The 18,911-nt window shown below is 45.4% G+C and overlaps 2 protein-coding genes across 2 annotated transcripts in view; both read left to right on the top strand.

The window, feature by feature from the left end:
• LOC138154306 (protein-arginine deiminase type-1-like) overlaps positions 1 to 977 on the top strand; it is a 53,705-nt gene extending 52,728 nt beyond the window's left edge. Inside the window, exon 12 of the mRNA XM_069078935.1 lies at positions 1 to 977. This exon is cut by the window's left edge and continues 2,648 nt beyond it. The gene's annotated coding sequence lies outside the window, so the exon portion shown is untranslated.
• A 6,670-nt stretch (positions 978 to 7,647) lies between these two features.
• Positions 7,648 to 18,911, top strand: part of LOC138154465 (protein-arginine deiminase type-3) — a 48,300-nt gene continuing 37,036 nt past the window's right edge. Inside the window, exon 1 of the mRNA XM_069079274.1 lies at positions 7,648 to 7,757. Coding sequence (XP_068935375.1) covers positions 7,666 to 7,757 — 92 coding nt within the window. The 5' untranslated portion in view covers positions 7,648 to 7,665. The remainder of the gene's footprint in view (positions 7,758 to 18,911) is intronic.

The raw sequence follows: 18,911 nt of genomic DNA, 5'->3' as shown, positions 1-18,911 counted from the left end.
GAGGGCCCTTAGAACACAAGATGTCAGAGCTGGGAGGGGCCTTAGAATACAGGATGTCAGAACTGGGAGGGGCCTTAGAACACAAGATGTCAGAGCTGGGAGGGGCCTTAGAAGTCACCTATATCCTTCCATATCTTCCTCTTCCACCTTTTATGAATGTATAAAACTGAGGTCTAGAGAGAAAAAATCCACAGGCTCTAGCCCTAGAAGTGGAAGCCCGACTGTTCTTCCCCCATCCCCTGTCCATCTATCCCAACCTCCTCATTTTATAGATATAGAAACTGAGGCTCGGGTTAAGTGGCTTGCTCAAGATGATGCAGGATGTTAAGTGAGAGGCAGGAGAGGAATCCATGTCCCATGGCTCCAAAGGTGGGATTCTTTTCTACTGTATCATTTTTGCCCAGTGTCTCACAAAGAGTTCTTGGCAGAGTTGAGTCCAGAATCCCAATCTTCTGGTGCAGGGCAGTTTCCATTGTCCCACTGGTGGTGCCTCTGAGGATGCTGGTGGACTAGGGGGCATTTTGGAGCTGGTGATACAGTGAATATTCCTTATTCCCACTTATCCCCAGCCCCACCATCCCTTACTCCCACCCAAACCCAGCTTTTGGTCAGGAAAGTGTCCCAGTGGAACCAGGAGACAAAAGAAGCCACCATGGGTCTGAAGGTGTGGGGAAGGGGGTGATCAGAATGGTTGGGATCTTTCCTAAGGGGTCTCCATCAGAGAACATTCTCTAGTTCCATGCCAGGACTTGGGAGGACCATGCAATGATTCATGGGAGAGAAGGAGGAGAAGGTGGGGAGGGGAAGCTGGCTCTCCTCAGGGCCACTCATTCACTAGTGCACATCCTGGGGCTGTCCCCCAGAGATCCCCTCTTGGGGTGAATCCTCAGGAAGTCTATTCTGAGAATGTTATGGGATGATGGTCATTGAGGAGCCTGCCACCTCCTAGGTGATCAATAAAAGCATAAGCACACTCACCCCTGACTCGGGATCAGTCACTGGGCATTCCAAGGGGGTTTGGGAGTGGGAAACAAGAACCTGGCAGTGCCCACCCATGCTGTCTTATTTTTCTGCTCCCTATGTCCCCATCTCCCAGTCCAGCCCAGCTTCACTGTCCTGTGAGGTAGCTACTACTGTTATTATCCCCACTTTCCCAATGAGGAAACTGAGTCTCAGGGAGGTTAAGTGACTTGCCCCATAACCCCATGGCTAGTAAGTATTGGAGACAGGATTTGAATGTAGGTCTTATTGATTCCAAATCACAGGATCATATAATCAGAGCTGGAAGGGTTTCCAAGGTCATCTTGTCCAATTCCTTCATTTTACAGATGGGGAAACTGAGGCTCAGAGAAGCTAAGAGTCTCATTCAAGGTCAGGATAGAAACCATTTTCTTGCAACTATGATTATCTCCATTTTACAAATAAGGAAACTGAGGCTCAGAAAAATCAACTTGCCCAGGGTCAGGCAGTTAGCAAATGGTTTGCCTGACTTCCTGTCCCGTGCTCTTTTAATTAGCATCATAAGATCTAGAGTCAAAAGGGACCTTAGATCAACATACTAATTTAGAAAAGAAGGGTATAGGGCATGCTGGTGAAACTGAAAGCTTGTACCAAGGTGCCCAAGGTCACACAAGGTAGTAAAAGGAGATTTGAACCCACCTCCACTGACTTCAAATCTAGTATTCTTTCCCCTTTGCTGATCCACCTCTGTGTAAGGGTGCCAGGCAGAGCATCATAGCCATTGTGCTGAGGCTTCCTCTTTCTTCTTCCCCCCTCCCACCCATTATCCACAAAGTGCCAAGCATGCAGCTTATCCCACAGGACCCTGGGCACATGCCCCATTGCCCTCCAGGTGTGTCCCACCCTTTTGATGATTATCTTGGGAGGAGTGGATCTCCTCCCAGCCTCCATCAGCTTATCTCTTCCATCTCAGAGGGGACTTAAGGTTTTTTGTTTTGTTTTGTTTTGTTTTGTGGCAAGGGGAAGGGGGATGGGAGGAAATTTTTCTCCTCCCTGGCTGGAAGGGCTGGGCTACTTCTCTTGGGCAGGCTGGGCAAATACCCATTCATTCCCAATTCTCTCTCCTTCTGCCAAATGTAGAAGGGTATGCTGGGGGGGAAATGCTGGATTTGGGGTCTGAGGACTGGGTCCTGTTTTTTCCACTTCTTTGGGTGACCTTGGGCAAAATGCTTTACCTCTTGGGCCACAGTTTCCTCTTCTGTGAAATAAGGGGGGGATAGGTTGGACTAGACAGCTTTCGAGATCTCTTCCAGCTCTAAATCTAATCCCTTGAATAGCCAAACACTCAAATTTTCCTGTGACCTCTTCCATTAGGTGTCCCCTTCAGAGGCACAGATTTTAGCTCATCCATGCCCTCCACAAAGGTTTCTCCTGATCTCCCTTTGTGGTGTGCAAGTGATCCCGGCTTCCTGAGGCATACATCAGTGAAGCCAAAGTCATGGCACCCTACTAAGTCAGAAAGGCTTCAAGCACCACCCTGGCAGCAGAGAGTTATTCATTGATTACTCTGTCCAAGGTACTGCGTTAGACAAAAAGTCTGGGGATAAAGAGAAGAAAAAAGAGAGATTCCCTGTCCTCAAGAAACTGACAGTCAAATGGGAGGGGAATATATCTATATCTATACGTATATATCTTGTATATACCTTCTCCCCTCCCATTTGACCGTATGTATCTATATATATATAGTCAGCCAATCAAGCATGTATTAGGAACGTTTATTAATCTAGGCACTGTGGGTAATGCTGCTGATACCAAGAAAAGTAAGCTTAGCCAGACCACTGCCATTGCTGCCTCCCACTCTTTTTTCACCTGCCTCACCGACACCTGAAATCCCAGTGTAAGATTTCTAATCCTGTAGTTTAAGGCTTTTCAAGAAATACAATTTTATCTTTTCTTTTTACATCACCTACTTTTCCCAATATATACCTCTTTTCCCCTGCCTCCAGAGAGCCATCCCTTACAACTAATTAAAAGAGAGAGGGAAAAGTTTCATCAAAATTAGCCAAAATATCCCAAAAGTCTGGCATTATAGACAGTGTTCTAACCACGGCTTCAAAGAAGAGGTGAGAGGTGGAGGTGTTCTCTCTCTCTCTCTCTCTCTCTCTCTCTCTCTCTCTCTCTCCTTCCTTCTTTTTCCCCCTCCCCCCTCTCTCCCCCCTCCCCCCCCTTCTCAGCAATCAAAGTTAAGTGACTTTCCAAGGGTCACACAGATAGTAGGTGTCTGAGGTTGAATTTGAATTTAGGTCCTTGTAATTCCAGGGACAGTGTTCTTTCTGCTACATCACCTAACTGCCACTTCTCAGGGCTCTTTTTTTTTTGGTGGGGGGTGTGTTCAAGTTTGATCATTAAAATTCCATGGCATTTAGATTTAGTGGTTTGGTGCTGTTCTTTGCATAATCTGTGAAAGGAATTATAATGTGTGTAATGAATATGCTAATAATTTAGTTTTCTCAGAACTGCCTTTTCTGGCTTGGGAGTCAGAAACTCACAATGCTGCTTGAAATGATCAATCAAACCCTTGACAATGTTCTCACAATCACTGCATTCCTATGCCTGTGTACTTTAAGTGAAGCAAATCAAAGATTGTAGAACCTGTTCCCATCACAGAACTCTGGTCCTATGCTGCACCAAGTAATCGTGACCCCCAAGACTTGAAACAACACTGTTCCCATAGGACTCAAGAACACCTGTATTGTCCTGTACTCAGAAGTTTGTCATGGGAAACCACTCAAGCCCTGGAAATGATTGTGTTGTAATCCACCTTCCCCCTTTTCCCATTTGTGATTTAGGTATATAAACTGTGCATTTATTCCAGCATGTAAAGCTCTCTTCAGGAGAGCTTCAAAGATCTGCAGACTGATTCCCCCACTCTGAAAGTCATTAATTAAACTGCTTCCTCTTTCCTGGCATTCCTGTTTCTGGCCTGCTTTGTATCGATTCAGTTATTCACAGGTTAGAGATGAGTCCTGACTAGACTACATTTAAAATTCTGTTAATAAGTCGTAATCCTTGGATATATCATTTTCCTGACTTTCCTTAACTTTACCTTCCATCAATCCACATAAGCCTTCCATGCTTCTCTGCATTCATTATTTAAATACTTTCTTAGGTACAATAATATTCCACTATGCTCACATACCACATTTTACTGAGACATTCTCTGATTGATGGACTACTAGAAAACTTTGATCCGTGTTAAAATTTAAATCTCCCTGAGAGGGGCAGTAATATGGGTTATCAACCATTTGCATTTTAACATGAAATAATTTAGCTTTTCCTTTCTTGGTAACATAGAGGGAGTGGTAGAGATATTAGGCATCTGAGGGAATGTAAGATGATACTGGCAATCCTCCAGCCATTAAAGTGATTTCCCTAAAATGCAGGTCCAGCTATATGGTCCCCATACTCAATAAACTCCATAAGCACCCTATTGCTTCCAGGATCAAATCCAAATCCTTTGTTTGGCATTCAAAGTTCTAATCCTACCTTATGTTTCTAGTTTTCTTACACCTTATACCCACACACATACTCTGATCCAGTAACATTGGCTTACTTGCTGTTCTAATGAAAAGGCTACTATTTTTTATATCTGGGCATTTTCAGTGGCTGGCTGTCCCTCATAGGCCTGGAATGCCCTCCCTCCTCACCTCTGACTCCTGGCTTCCCTGGCTTCCTGAAGGTGCCAACTAAAATCCCACCTTCTATAGGAATCCTTTCTCTCCCCTCTGTTAATTATTTCCTGCTTATCCTGTATATAGCTTGTTGTCTCCCCTTTTATATCATAAGTTCCTTGAGGGCAGAAACTAGTTTTACCTTTCTCTGCATACCCAGTCCTTAGTACAATGACTGGCACATAGTAGGTTCTTAACAAATGCTTATTGATTGATTGATCTGAGGTGATTTAGGGAGAAGAAGGACTAGGGCGCAGGAAAGAGAGAATGAGATGATGGAGAAAACTTCTTCTACTTCACAATTTTTTGATAAGCAGACCTTGCCTGTTGGCTACTAGGCAAATGTCCACTCTGAGGGGATTAGTCAGTCAGCCAATAAGCATTTAATTAAGTTCTTACTATGTGCCAGGTACTGAGCTAAGCACTGGGAAAAACAAAGTCCCTGCCTTCAAGGAGCTCCCATTCTAATGTAATAGACAACAGGCAAATAACTTTAATTATACACACATTTTTTTTTAAAGCAATTGGGTTTAAGTAACTTGCTCAAGGTTACACGGCCAGTTATTTCTGGGTGTGGTGCTAAGTATCTGAGCCCGGATTTGATCCCCAGGTCATCCCGACACTAGAGTCAGTGCTCTTACTCACTGTACCACCTGGCTGCCCCTAAGCAATTGGGGTTAAGTAACTTGCTCAATGTTACACGGCCAGGTGTTTCTGGGTGGGTGCTAGGTGTCTGAGCCCGGATTCAATCCCAGGTCATCCCGACTCTGGGGCTGGTGCTCTTACTCACTGTGCCACCTGGCCGCCCCTATACACACATATTTATACATACATGTGCACATACAAATAAACAAGACATAGTATAAATTGAAGGTAATTTCCGCGGGATCTTGGATAAGTCACTTCACCCTGTTTGCTTCAGTTTCCTCATCTGTAGAATGATCTGGAGAAGGAAATGGAAAACCACTCTAGTATCTTTGCCAAGAAAACCCCAAATGGAACTATGAAGAGTCAGATATGACTGAACAACAAGAAAAATCTCCGAGAGAAGGCACTAACAGTAAAACAGGGTGGGAATTAGGAAAGGGGCCTTGCAGATGATAGATTCTCCAAACTTGTGCCCAGAGCCAGTAGCTTTTACAGCCAACTGGAACCATTTGCCCCTGGGGCTGGAACAGCCTTTTTTGAGAAATCCATTTTGCTGTTGAAAAAAATGAGGTAATTTAAATTGACTTAAGATTGGGCCAGGTAAGCCATGAGCAGAGTCCTTAGATAACTATCAGCCCAATGTGGTGCAGTGGGAAAGGGCTGGACCAGGAGTCAGGAGACTCAGATTCTAATCATAGCTATACTACTACCTTACTGTGAGATCTTGGTCAAGTTCCTTCCCTTCCCTGGTCCTCATTTTTTTTCATCTGTAAAAGGAGAGGAATGGGTCAAATAGACCCCTAAGGTCCCTCTGAACTTTGGCATTCTATATTGGAAAGTTCACCCAATCTTTATCAATATTCTATATTTTAAGGTCCCTTCCAGTTCTACCATTCTAACAATCAACCAAGAAGATGCTAACATGCACTATTAACTAAATGATGACATTTTATGAGGATAAATGTAAAGTTCCAAATTTGGGTCCAAAAAATCAACTGCAGAAGCACAAGGGGTGGGATGAGAATCTGTGACTAGATTATGGTAAGGTATGAGTGGGTTTCAAAAACTCAACAGTGTGACATGACAACCCCAAAAAGCTAATGTAAATCTAGCTCCATATGATTGGTACAGGGTACAGAATGAGGGGAGAGTGCAGTCCTGCTGTACTCTGGCCTGGTCAGAGGCCAGTTCAGTTTTTGAGAAAGGATATTGTCAAAATGGAACACATACAGAGAAGGGTGGCCTGGATGGAAAGGGGACTGGGAAGCATCCCATATGAGGATGAGTTAAAGGAACTTGGGATGTTTAGCTTGAAGAAAAAAAGGCTTAGGGAGACTCACTCAACTGAAAAGTTTAGGTACTTGGGATACAAGAACAAAAAACTGAAACAATCTGCTTTCTCACATTCTCTTTGGGAAAACATACACATATTTGAGTATATAGAATGCAGGATTCATTATTCACATGACTTGGGACCTAGCTGTCAATTCCAAATAAATCAGAGACAGTTTAGGCAGAGTGGACAGGAGTAGTTGGAGGGATATGGTAGCTGTCTTCAATATTTGGGGGATTGTCACACAGAAGATTGATTGGTTTTGTTCTGCTTGGCCCCAGAGGGCCAAGGAGGCAAAATTAAGGAGGTAGAATGAGGATTAATGAATGAGGAACATTTCCTAAGAATTAGACGTGCACAGAAGTGGATTGGACTGCTTGGGGAGAGAGTGGGTTTATCCCTCAGTGGAGTCTTAGATCAAAGGCTGGAGACCGCCATATTCAATGTGGTGTGTATAGGGGATTCTTGTTCAGGGACCAGTTGGACCAGATGGCCTCTCTGAGGTCCCTTCCGACTCATAGACTTTGTGATCTATGATAAATTTCACGCCTGCCTGGACAAATGCCCTCCAGAAGCATCTGGTTCAAAGACAAATCCAGCAGCATTCCAGCACCCCCAGTTCTGCTGGTCCAGTGCACTCCTGACTTTGTGCACCCCACCGGACTCCCCCCCACCCCAGTCAGGAACAAAAAGTCCCCTACCAGGTGCCTTGATCAAGAGGCCCCAACTGTAGGCATCTAGGGCAGGCACCTGCTCGATCCCCTTAGGGGCATCATTAGGCTGCACAGGGCAACTGGTTCATATGTAAATGAGAGGCACCCTACAGCCTATTCTGAGCCTGAGCTCTGGGGAGGGATAAGGCGAGGACCAATGAACTGGCATCTTTGAAAAAGAAGAGGAGGGTTCCTGGATCCCAGGCTGGCCCTTTAAATAGAATAATCCTTGGCCTTTGGGGCAGTGGGGACGCAGGCTGGAGCCTGGTGGGGATTCAGCATGTCCCTCCAGAGGATAGTCCGAGTGTCCCTGGAGCATCCCACCAGTGCCGTGTGTGTGGCAGGAGTGGAAACACTGGTGGATATTTATGGGTAAGAGACCCAGACTGGGGGCAGGGAGTGCCTGGGACCTGGGGCAGAGATATGGGCTTTGCTTCTGAAAGCTGGGCTGCAGTCTTCCTCTGGGAGCTCCCACCCCAATTTGGACCCTGTTGCTCCTAAGGGATATGGGAGAGGAGGTTGGAAATGGAGGGAGAGAGAGAAAGAGAGAGAAACTCACCAAGGTAATTTCTCTGTAGTGGTTGACATTTTGTAATAATGAAAGGAATTAATTCTTGGTTTAGCTGTTCTCACCTGGGCTGTGGTCTAGGAATGGTGGCCAAACCACAGAATGATTGTGTTTTGAGCAAGCTTGGGAGTTTTGATTAATGCCAGCATCATAGGAAAATAGAGTATCAGAGCAGAAAAGCACTTAGACCATAGAAAGTCAGAAAGTCATAACTGAAAGGGGTCTTTGAACTCAGAACAGAGCATGTCAGAGTTGGGTGGGACAGCAGAATATAGACTGTTAAAGCCAGACGGAACCCTAGAACACAGAAGATCAAAGAACAAAGAATCTTGGGCACAACCAAGCTCAGCCCCATCTTGGTCCAAATGATCAGATTAAAGCTAAGAGGGTGATTTGCCAAAGTCTCTTGGCTCTAATTAAGTCGGAGGTGAGGTCTTTTGGCTGCCAGCATTGGGCTCTTTCTACTACACCTCTTACTTGAAACGTAATCATTTTTATTAAAAATCAAAACAAACAAAACCGCACAAATCTTTGAGAAGAGTTGGCAGAGGTGAGGCTGATCCTGGAGACTGAAAACCCCAGAGATGGGCAGGGCTTGGCTCTGGTGTATGGGTCCCAAGTTAGGAACCTGCTGGCATCTGAGCTCTGCCCTGCTCCTAAGTCGGTGTCAAGCTTTGGGGCCGTTCCCACACATCAGAGCCAGGATCTTGTGGCAGGATGCAATCACAGTGGTGAAGGGGCCTCCATCCCCTGGGTGGGAATGAATGGGGATATTTGCCCTTGTCCTGCCCCTGCCCCGAATGACTCCATAGAGTTCCTGGGAGAAGGGTGTCCTATCCACCCCTGTGGAAGGTGCCTCCCACAGCTTCTGCCTGTGGGATTGTCTGATCTGGCTCTTAGAAAATTAATGGAGAGGATGCTCCGTTTACATATGCAAGTATTTTTGTACCCATTTTACAAATGAGGAACCTGAGTCTCAGAGAAGATATGCACCTGGCTCAGAGCCAAACAGCATCCCTTGAATCCCATGAGTTTGAAGGGAGGACCTGGGAGATCACCAGGTTTACCTTAATCCCTCCTCAGACACTTATATTAGCTCTGGGACTTTGGGTAAACCTCTCTGAGCTTGAATTTCTCATCTGCAAAATAGGGCTTATAACTCCTACCTTACAGGTGAGGATTGAAAGAGACAATGTAGTGCACTTTACCAGACTTAAAGCAGTGTATTAATGTGAGCTATTATTAGGATTTGCTTCTAGATGAAGAGACTGAGGCCCAGAGTAGACCTCAAGGTCGCTAACAGCCAGGACCCAAACCCAGCTTCAGTCTAATGCTCCTTCCAATACACCACGCATAGCCTTCCTTCTTCTACTGAGATGTCAGGGGTAGGACTAGAGGCAGCTGCAGTGAAAGATGGGGGACTGGCTACAGGGCTGCGTGGGTAGAATGGGTGTGAGGAGCCAGATTTGGGGAAGGGCTGGGTACTGGCTCTGGCAGTGTCCTTAGAAAGTCGCCTCTTAGAATGGCTTCTTCCTGTCATAGCATCTAAAGGCTAGAGCAGGGGAAATAGCCTCCACGAGCGTCTTCCAGGAGATGAAGTGGTAGGAGGGAGGGGATGGGTTGGAACAGCGAGTCCGGGCTGGGGAAACCCTTGTGGGGGAGGGGGACTGAGGGTGGAAGCCTTGCAGACAGGCGCCACTGCCTGCCCTCGGGCTTCCTCACTCACCTGGCCCAGCTGCCAGCCTTCCATCAGGTGGCCTTTTTATTGACCTGTGTCGGGGAAAGGTAAAGTCTAGGGATTGGTCATGGGAGCATCCTTGAGCAAAGCTTGCCCTCCTTTTTCTGAAATCCAAGGAGTCTCTTCAGGAAAACCGAGATGATCATAGAGGCCATCAAAAGCCAAACTCCTTGTTTTACAGAAGTGGAAACAGAGGCGCAGTGAGACAGGACTTGCCTGAGGTCACACTGTTAATATGTGCCATTTGTAGGGTATGCTATAATAGGTTTGCTTTCATGTGAGTTAGACTCAGTGACCACTTATGTCTCCTTCTCCTTGGAAATTCTGTCATTCTAAAGTGGCAGATCCAGGGTTTGATTTCATGTCTTCTGGTTTCTCTTTCTATCTTAGTCATCAAGCTACTGACATCTGGCTCCCACCCCGCCTCTAGCTATCCTGTGCAAATCATTTGGGGCAGGATCTAGTGTGGCATTGTATGAAAAGCAGGGCATTGGTGGGTAGAGAACTTTGGGTATCACTCCATGCCTGTTTCCTCCTCTGTGAGCTGAGATGGCTGGAGGAAGTAGTTTTATAATAAGCCCTATAAAATCACTTCCATCCTTCAGAAATCTTTGGGCTTCAGAGAAAGTACGACTTTGCTTGGTGGGAGTGGGGAGGGAGGGATCACCTCCAGAGCAGATGCCAGTCCTAGAATTGGACTGGTAATTAATAATAATAGTCGCTAATATTTATATAATGCTTACTATGTGTCAGATACCTTGCTAAGTACTTTCTAATTATCCCATTTGATCTTCATAACAACCCTGCAAGGTAGGTACCATTATTATCTGTTTTGCAGATGAGGAAACTGAGGCAAACATTGGCTTTGTGACTTGCACAGAGTTATACAACTAGCAAGTGTCTGAGTCTATATTTGAACTCAGGTCTTCCTGACTCCAGACCCAGCACTCTCTACCCACTGGATCATGAAGCTGCCCTCTACATTGGCGTTGTTGGGCTGTTTCAATTTCATCTGACTCTTGGCGACCCCACTTAAGGTTTTTTTGGCAAAGATATTGGAGTGGTTTGCCATTTTCTTCTCCAACTCATTTTACAAATAATGAACTAAGGCAAACTAGGGTAAGTGATTTATCCAGGGTCACACAGCTAGTAGGTGTCTGAGGAAAGCTTTGAACTTATGAAGCTGAGTCTTCCTGATTCTAAGCCTAGTGCTCTATCCACTGCTCTACCTAGCTGCCTGCCCTCTAGGGATCAGCACATTTTCAAATGACAGAAGATAATGGAACCTTTAAACTATAGGCCAGTGAGCCCTATGTTGATTCCTGGCACAATTTTGAAAGTATTATTAAAGGGATGGTTGATGGACATTTAGAAAGGGAATCAGTGATTACAAAGGACCAGCATGGTGTCATCAAGAAGAAATTGCCACCTAATCTCATTTCCTTTTTTGGCAGGATTAGACCAGAGGATGCAGTAGATATAGTTGCCTATCTTTCAGTAAAGTATATGACAAAATCTCATGCCATTCTTATGTAAAATGTGAAGAATATACATTATTAGGTGGTTTGGGGACTCTTTGAATGACTGGACCCAAAGAACAATCTCAAGGAGGTTGGCCTGGAAGTATTCTCTCAGATTGCTTCCAGTTCTGAAATCCAATGGACTGAAGGGAATGGGAATAAAGGTCTGGGACAGTGAGACCAGAAGGTTCACTGAGGTCCAAGAAGGGGGAACAGTGTTGCCTATAGACATAAGGGTATGCTCAGAGAACAATCCAGCAATTCCATCAAATCCATCCTTCCTAAATCACTACTGTGTGCCCTAAAGAACAACAATGACAGTAATACTAAAAGTATTGACATAGTACTTTAAGGTTTCTGAAGTCATGTGTGTCTCCTTTGATCTTTACAACAATCCTGGGACCTAGGAGCTATTAGTGTAAAACAGATAAGGAAAGTAAGACTGAGAAGAGTTAAGTGTCTCAGCTAGAGTCTTGAAGTTAACTCAAGGCAGGATTTGAACTCAGGTCCTCCTGCCTCCAGTCCCAGTGTTTTTTTCCACCATGGTACTTTCAAGAATGCAAAACTCTTGTCTCATAACAATCCTTGAACTGCTTAGAGCAGCAGTTCTCAAACTTTTTGGTCTTGGGACCCTTTTGCCCCCTTAAAAATTATTGAGGCTGGGGCAGCTAGGTGGCACAGTGAATAGAGCACCAGACCTGAAGTCAGGAGGACCTGAGTTCAAATCTGGCATCAGACACTTGACACACTTACTAGCTGTGTGACTTTGGGCAAGTCACTTAATCCCAATTGCCCTGCTTTCCTCCCTCCAAAAAAAATTACTGAGGCCTTCAAATCTAGCATCAGACACTCGATACTTACTAGTTGTGTGACTCTGGGCAAGTCACTTAACCCTGATTGCCTCCAAAAAAATTATTGAAGACTCTAAAGAACTTTTATTTATGTGGGTTATATCTATTGACATTTACCACATTAGAAATGAAAACATCTTAATATTATTATAAAAATTGGTTTGACCTCACTGACTCTCCTAAAAGAGTCTTCGGGACCCCCCAGCATTCCCACACTACATTTTGAGAACTGCTGACTTAGAGATTGATCAGAGTGTGCTAAGAAAATGGAGGCGTAAGAAGTGACCTAGTCCAGCTCAGATTTCACAATCTGAAGGCACCTGGCTTGGCTGACTCCTTATTTTTCATCCCTAAAGAGTGCTTTGCAGAGGGCATGCAGAATATGCCCATTTGCTTGGGATGACTCAGTGGGATCTCAAAGCACATGGTTAAAAAAAAAAAGGAAAGTATTATTATCCCCCTTTTAAAGATGAGGAATTAGTCTCAGAGAGAGGACATGACTTGCCTGCAGTTACTCAGCTATTAAATCATGTAGCTACAGGATGTTAGAACTGGAAGGGGCCTTAGAAACCATCCAATTCAACTTCTTCATTTTTCAGAGGAGGAAACTGAGGACCATTGAGGTTAAGTGACTTACCCAAGGTCATATAGATAGTAAGTGGTAGAGTTGAGACCTGAACCTCTGTTTTCCTACAGCATATACACAGTACTCTTTCCTTTCCTCTTAACAGTGAGCTTTAGTTTGGCTGAGGAGAGAAAATTGACCTATAGGAGATCATTAGAGAATATGGAAGCATTAGGTTGTGTTATATAAATGATCAGGGCATTCAGAGAGTTCAGCACAATCACTGTTGGCTGGGAGCAGTCAGTGAAACTTCATGAAGAATTTGGGCTTGAGCAGGGTCTTGAAGGGTGTGTGGCAGTCTAGAATAGGAAAGGCATGAGAGAAGGGGGTAAGACCACTGAGTCTGCCTTCCAAGGTCGCCAATACCTTGGACATCCACATCTTCCAGGCTGGTAAACCAGAGTTCTTCCTTGATCTGTAAAAGGAGGGGGTTGAACTGGATGATCCTGTCTGAGATCACCCAGCTAATGAGTGGTCATGGGATTTTGAGCTGACATCCCTGGATCACAGACTTAGAGCTACAAGTTTACCTGGGATGTCATTGAATCCATCCCACCCTATTTATTTCACTGATGAAGAACTAAGGCCCATATTGGTAAAGAGCCTTGCCCAGCATCACACAGGAAGGAAGGAAAGAAAATAAACATTTAAGTGTCTCCTATGTGCCAGGGACTGTGTTCTTGTCCTCACAGCAACTCTGGAGGGTGGGTAGTATTATTCTTCCTATTTTACAGCTGGGGAAACTGAGGCAGACAGAGGTGAAGCAATTTTCCCAGGGTCACACATCCAGTAAGTGTCTGAGGCATAATTTGAACTCAAGTCTTCCTGACTCTAGGCACAATGCACTATCCACTGTGCCCCCTAGGTGATGGAGGACTCAGAATTTGACCTCAGGTCATAGGATCATAGATCTAGAACCACAATGGACCTAAAAGGCCATTTAATCTAACCCCCTTATTTTAAAGATGAGGAAACTACCTAAACTCATAACTCTTAGGTAGCTGAGTGGTGCAGTGGTCAGAGCACTAGGCCTGGAGTCAGGAAGACTTGAGTTCAAATCTGACCTCAGACACTTACTAGCTGTGTGACCCTGGGCAAGTCACTTAACCTTGTTTGCCTCAGTTTCCTCATCTGTAAAATGAGCCAGAGAAGGAAATGGCAAACTTCTCCAGTATCTTAGCAAAGAAAAACCCAAATGAGGTCTTGGAGAATTAGACAGGACTGAAATGACTGAACAACAGCAAAATGTGCTGTAACTATCAGAGTTTATACTGAGGTGATTTGTTCAATATCACACAGATATTAAATGGCAGAAGGGATTTGAACCCAGGTCCTCTGATTCTAGACCCAGTGCCCTTCCTCCTGTACCATTCTACCTCCTACAGATGAGGAAACTGAGGTACAGAAAGGGGATTTATTATTTATTCATTTTTATCATAATTGTTCTATTTCTATTATTTATTATTATTAATCTTGATATGTGGATATTTGTGGTGCTGGGGTGATCTGGGCCAGCAGACCTCTAGCAGGTCCTACAGAACTGGAAAGATTCCCCCTGATCTTAGAGAATCCCTAGTTTTCTTCAAAGCAGCTCACGTGTTCCTCCTGTATGAGTCCTTGCCTGCTTCCCCCCAGTTATTAGGGGCTCTCTCTCCTTCTCGAAATGACTTTGAATTTGCTTTGTATACCCCTTGTATTGACTTTGATGTGCATGTGTTGTCCCCTTTAAAAGAATGCAAGCAGAATGGCTAGGTGGCACGGTGAATAGAACACTGGCCCTGGAGTCAGGAGGATCTGAGTTCAAATCTGACCTCAGACACTTAACACTTACTAGCCATGTGACCTTGAGCAAGTCACTTAACCCCGATAGCCTTACCTTCCCCCTGCAAAAAGAGAAAAAAAAGAATGTAAGCTTCTCGAGAGCAGAAATTGTTCCATGTTCATCTTTTTTTAAATGATTGTTATTGTTTTTCCCATACCATGGATCTGATGGGAACTTCAGCTGAAATTCTGAGTACCTAAGTGCAGTGCCTCCAGCCCTAGACTGGAATCTCCAGGTCTGAGGAAGCTTAGGCTGGGCTGTGTGAGATCCAATTTTAACATTCCCAGAGGGGGAGGGAAGACAGAGGAAAGCTCAGCAGAAGGCGGTAATCGCTCACTTTTATATGGTGTTTTACACAGACCTCTTCTTTGATCCTTACAACAGTCCTGTGAGGTGGGTGCTATTATTACCCCCATTTTATGGAAGAGGAAACTGAGGTTGATGGAGAATTTCCTTTAAAACATCTCTGTGACAAATGGCCTTCTGCCCTGTGCTTGAATACCTCCAATGATGGCAGATTCACAGTCTCCAGAGGCAGATCATTCTATTTTGGAGCAGCTCTCATTGTGAGGAAACTTTTCTGCCACTGAGGCTAAATCTGCCTTTGCTTTGTATGCTCTCCCTGCCCCCTTGCTGCTGATTCTGCCCCTCTGGGGCCAGATGGGACATGGCTGGTCCTTGTTCCCTAGGTCACCTCACCAGCTCTCTCCTGCCTTTGATCTCCTATAGTGCCAATTAATAATAACGCTCCCTTGATTTTTATGTGGCATTTGTTTTTACAGACTCCAAGAAGCTTCACATAAGTCTTCTCATTTGGTTCTCTTGGAAGCCCTGTGAGGAAGATCGGGTAGGGATTCTGAGCTCATTTTACAGAGAAGGAGACTGAGGCCCAGGGACAGGGAGGGACTTGCCCAAGGTCACTAGATGAATAAGTGCTGGGGCCACCCCCCAGATCCCCTAACCAGGAAGATCTGAGTTCAAATCTTGACTCCAAAACTTAAAGGCCATGTGGTCCTTGTTTGGGGAAGGATTTTCTATCACACTGCTTGTGATTTCCTGTTTTATTTAATTCAACGTCATTTAATTCCCAAATATTAAATGCCTGTTACATGCTCTGTGTTGAGAGCTGGGAATATTCAAAGCTTAAACAAAAAAAGACTTGGTAACTGCTTCCTGGAGTTCACAGTCTAGCCGAGACACAAGGCACATAAAAATGGCCATTAGAATGTAGGAGGCAGGCTGGCACAATGGTTAGTGCCCTGGGTGGGGATGGGGGCTGGGGAAGAAGAGAACAAGTATTTATTAAATACTACTTGATGGGGGCAGCTAGGTGGCACAGTGAATAGAGTGCCAATCTTGGAGTCAGGAGGACCTGAGTTCAAATCTGGCCTCAGACACTTGACACAAAAACTAGCCATATGACCTTGGGAAAGTCACTTAATCCCAACTGCCCTGCCTCCCCCCTCCAAAAAACCCCACAACAAAACACCTCTTGATGTCGACAATAGCCCCAGCATGTTTTGTTGTTGTTGTCCAGTCGTGTCCAACTCTTTGTGACCCCATTCTTGGCAAAGATACCGCAGTGGTTTGACATTTCCTTCACCAGCTCGTTTTACAGATGAGGAAACTGATGGGCCAGGCACTGTGCTGAGCACTGGGGCACACATACTGAAGTGAGACAGTGTCTGCTCTTCAGCAGAAGGCTTCCTCTTTGCTGGAAGGAATCCCGTTCTATGGGAGATCACTGAGTGGCCAGGGAAGGGAGCCAGAGGGCAGCAGATGGTCACACATTTTCCAGTAATGGAGCACCATTCATTTAGTGGTGATTCCAGAGCAAGAGTCAAAGGTAGAAATCTGAGGGGGAACAGAAGGGAGGTGGGTTATGTGTGTATCCGCAGAACAGGTGAAGGGAGTGAAGAGAGAGACAGAGACAGAGAGAGAGGAGACAGAGACAGAGAGGAGAGAGACAGAGAGAGAGGAGAGAGACAGAGAGAGGAGAGAGACAGAGAGGAGAGAGACAGAGGCAGAGAGACAGAGAGAGAGACAGAGAGAGAGGAGAGACAGAGACAGAGAGACAGACAGAGAAACAGAGAGGGCGAGAGAGAGCGACAGAGACAGAGACACAGAGACAGAGACAGAGAGAGGAGAGAGACAGAGACAGAGAGAGACAGAGAGGAGAGAGACAGAGAGAGGAGAGAAAGACAGAAAGAAAGAGAGGAAAGAGACAGAGACAGAGAGACTCAGAGGTGTAGTGAGAAGTGCACCTGGATTTGGAGCCAGGAAGACTTGACTTTAAATTCTGACTCAGAAACTTGAAAGCTGTGTGATGCTAGACAAATTTCTTGACCAGGTTCGCTCAACTGTAAAATGAGGGAATTCTTAATGGATGGCCTCTACGGTCCCTTCCAGACTTACCTCTAGGATGCTATGAATCCTCGCTTTGGCATTTAATGACTGTGTGGTTTTGGGCAAACTCTAGTCACCTCTCTGAGCTCAGTTTTTCCATCTGTCAAAAGAGGCCAATAATATGTACATTCCTTACTTCACATAGGGCTGCTGTAAGGAATGCATTCTGGAAACCTTGATGTTCTAGGGAAATGGGAGTTATGATTATAAGGGAGCCATGAGCCATGCAAATAACTATAATACAAGATGGTACATGATGTACCAGATAGCTGGGTTAACAGGGAGATTCTGTATGGCCCTAAGGGCAGAAGTGGCAGCAGGGGGAGGGAAAGGGAGGTTGCACAGAGACAGCTTTAGGCTTGTTTTCAGCCACAATTTCCTAACCATTAGGGCTCTCCAATAGCCCTTACTATGTGCCAGGATACAGAGAAAGTTACATGTTGATCCCTGCTCTCAAGGGGTTCAGTCTGATGGGGAAGATAACGTACAAATAACCAGATCCAGGCAGGATATACAGAAGACACACTGGAGAGAACTGGCAGAGGGAAGGCACTAACATGAGGGGGGATTAGGAAAGCCTTCTTGTAGGAAATGAGACCTGATGGAAGGCTGAGAACTTAGGAGGCAGTAGAGAGGAGGAAGGAGATAGTTTCAGGCATGGAGGAGAGTGAGAGAAAATGCCTGGAGATGAGAGATTCTTGTTTGAGGAACAGCCTGGAGGCCAAGGTCACTGGATGGAAGAGTCCATGGGTGGTGGTGGGGGGGCAGTGTCAGCAGAGGCAGGATAACTACTCACTTGTTGGGTATGTTGCAGAGAAAACCTTGTTTAAGAACAGATTGGGTCAAAGACCTCTGGGTCCCTTCCAACCCTGAGGTTCTTTGATAGGTCTTGTCTCTTCATTTCTCTGAGGGTCTCCCCGAAAGGACCAGAAAAGTCGCCTGGATACTTGAGGGCACCTATCCATCCTGGAAATTATAGCCTAGAGAGGAGAAGTGATCTCCTCCCCTCCTCCCACCCATCAGGAGTATGGGAACTCCGCACAGAGCTGTTATTGTCTAACCTTCAAATTACAGGGATCCTGCCTGATGATCCCTTCTGCTTCTTTTTTATATTACAAGTTGCTTTGGGATCCTTCTGAGTCATCCTGGGGAATCAAGGGGTCAAGTTCCTGCTGTTCTCTTCTTTAGAGATTGAGAATAAACCTGATGGGCGCCATTCAGTTCTAGAGTGGCCAGAATCGTGACATCTGTTCAGAGAGGACTGGCCCCTCTGGTGTGAGGACTTGCTGAGCCCTTTTCAGGGCTGTTCTTCCACCTTGGGGGTCCACCTTCACCCAACTCTCACCTGTGGCTCCAAGATGCTATAGCAGGTGCATTGGCCACATCCCAGTAAAACATCTGGGGTTAACCAACGAGCCTCAAACCTGTTGGTGAGTTAGGGGGATGTCTACCCCCAAGCTCCTGAAGACTTCCCTGACAGAATGGGTGGTGATTGAAAATGCCAAGGTCATCCACTGCATCCCAGGCTGATCCATTCCTGACTTTTGTCCTGCCACCGGACTTTGATGACTCTGGAAGAGAGAGTGAGACCGACAACTGTGCATCTCTGCCTCACTTAAATCCAATTCACTTGAAAGTCAAGACATCACTCCATGATGTCATTGTTCCTCTTTGGAAATGAAGGACGAAGACCAACAATATACCATGTGCTCTCTGAGCATCTCACACCCTAGTTGCTGTTCCTATGCTTGGTACGGTGCTGTAATGGAAATGCAGATTTAAAGATCTTCCCTGCCCCTAGGCTAATGTGCACCTGGAGCCTGGGGTGGGAGGCTTGTTTTTCAGTAGATACTTTTTGATTGGCCAGTGGGTCAATAAGGTTGTTACATTCTCTGAGCCAGGAGAAAGCTATATAAGCCCTGATGTGTAGCTTTGTTTTGGGACTCACTTTGAGAAGTGTTCTGTGATTTGATCTGAATTCTGGGAAGCCGTTGTT

This window comes from Petaurus breviceps, unplaced genomic scaffold, assembly GCF_028583685.1.
Source record: "Petaurus breviceps papuanus isolate PSGF00001 unplaced genomic scaffold, PetGlider_PUasm1.0 91041, whole genome shotgun sequence".
Classification (NCBI taxonomy): Eukaryota; Metazoa; Chordata; class Mammalia; order Diprotodontia; family Petauridae; genus Petaurus; species Petaurus breviceps.
This window is presented reverse-complemented; position numbering and strand designations above follow the sequence as displayed.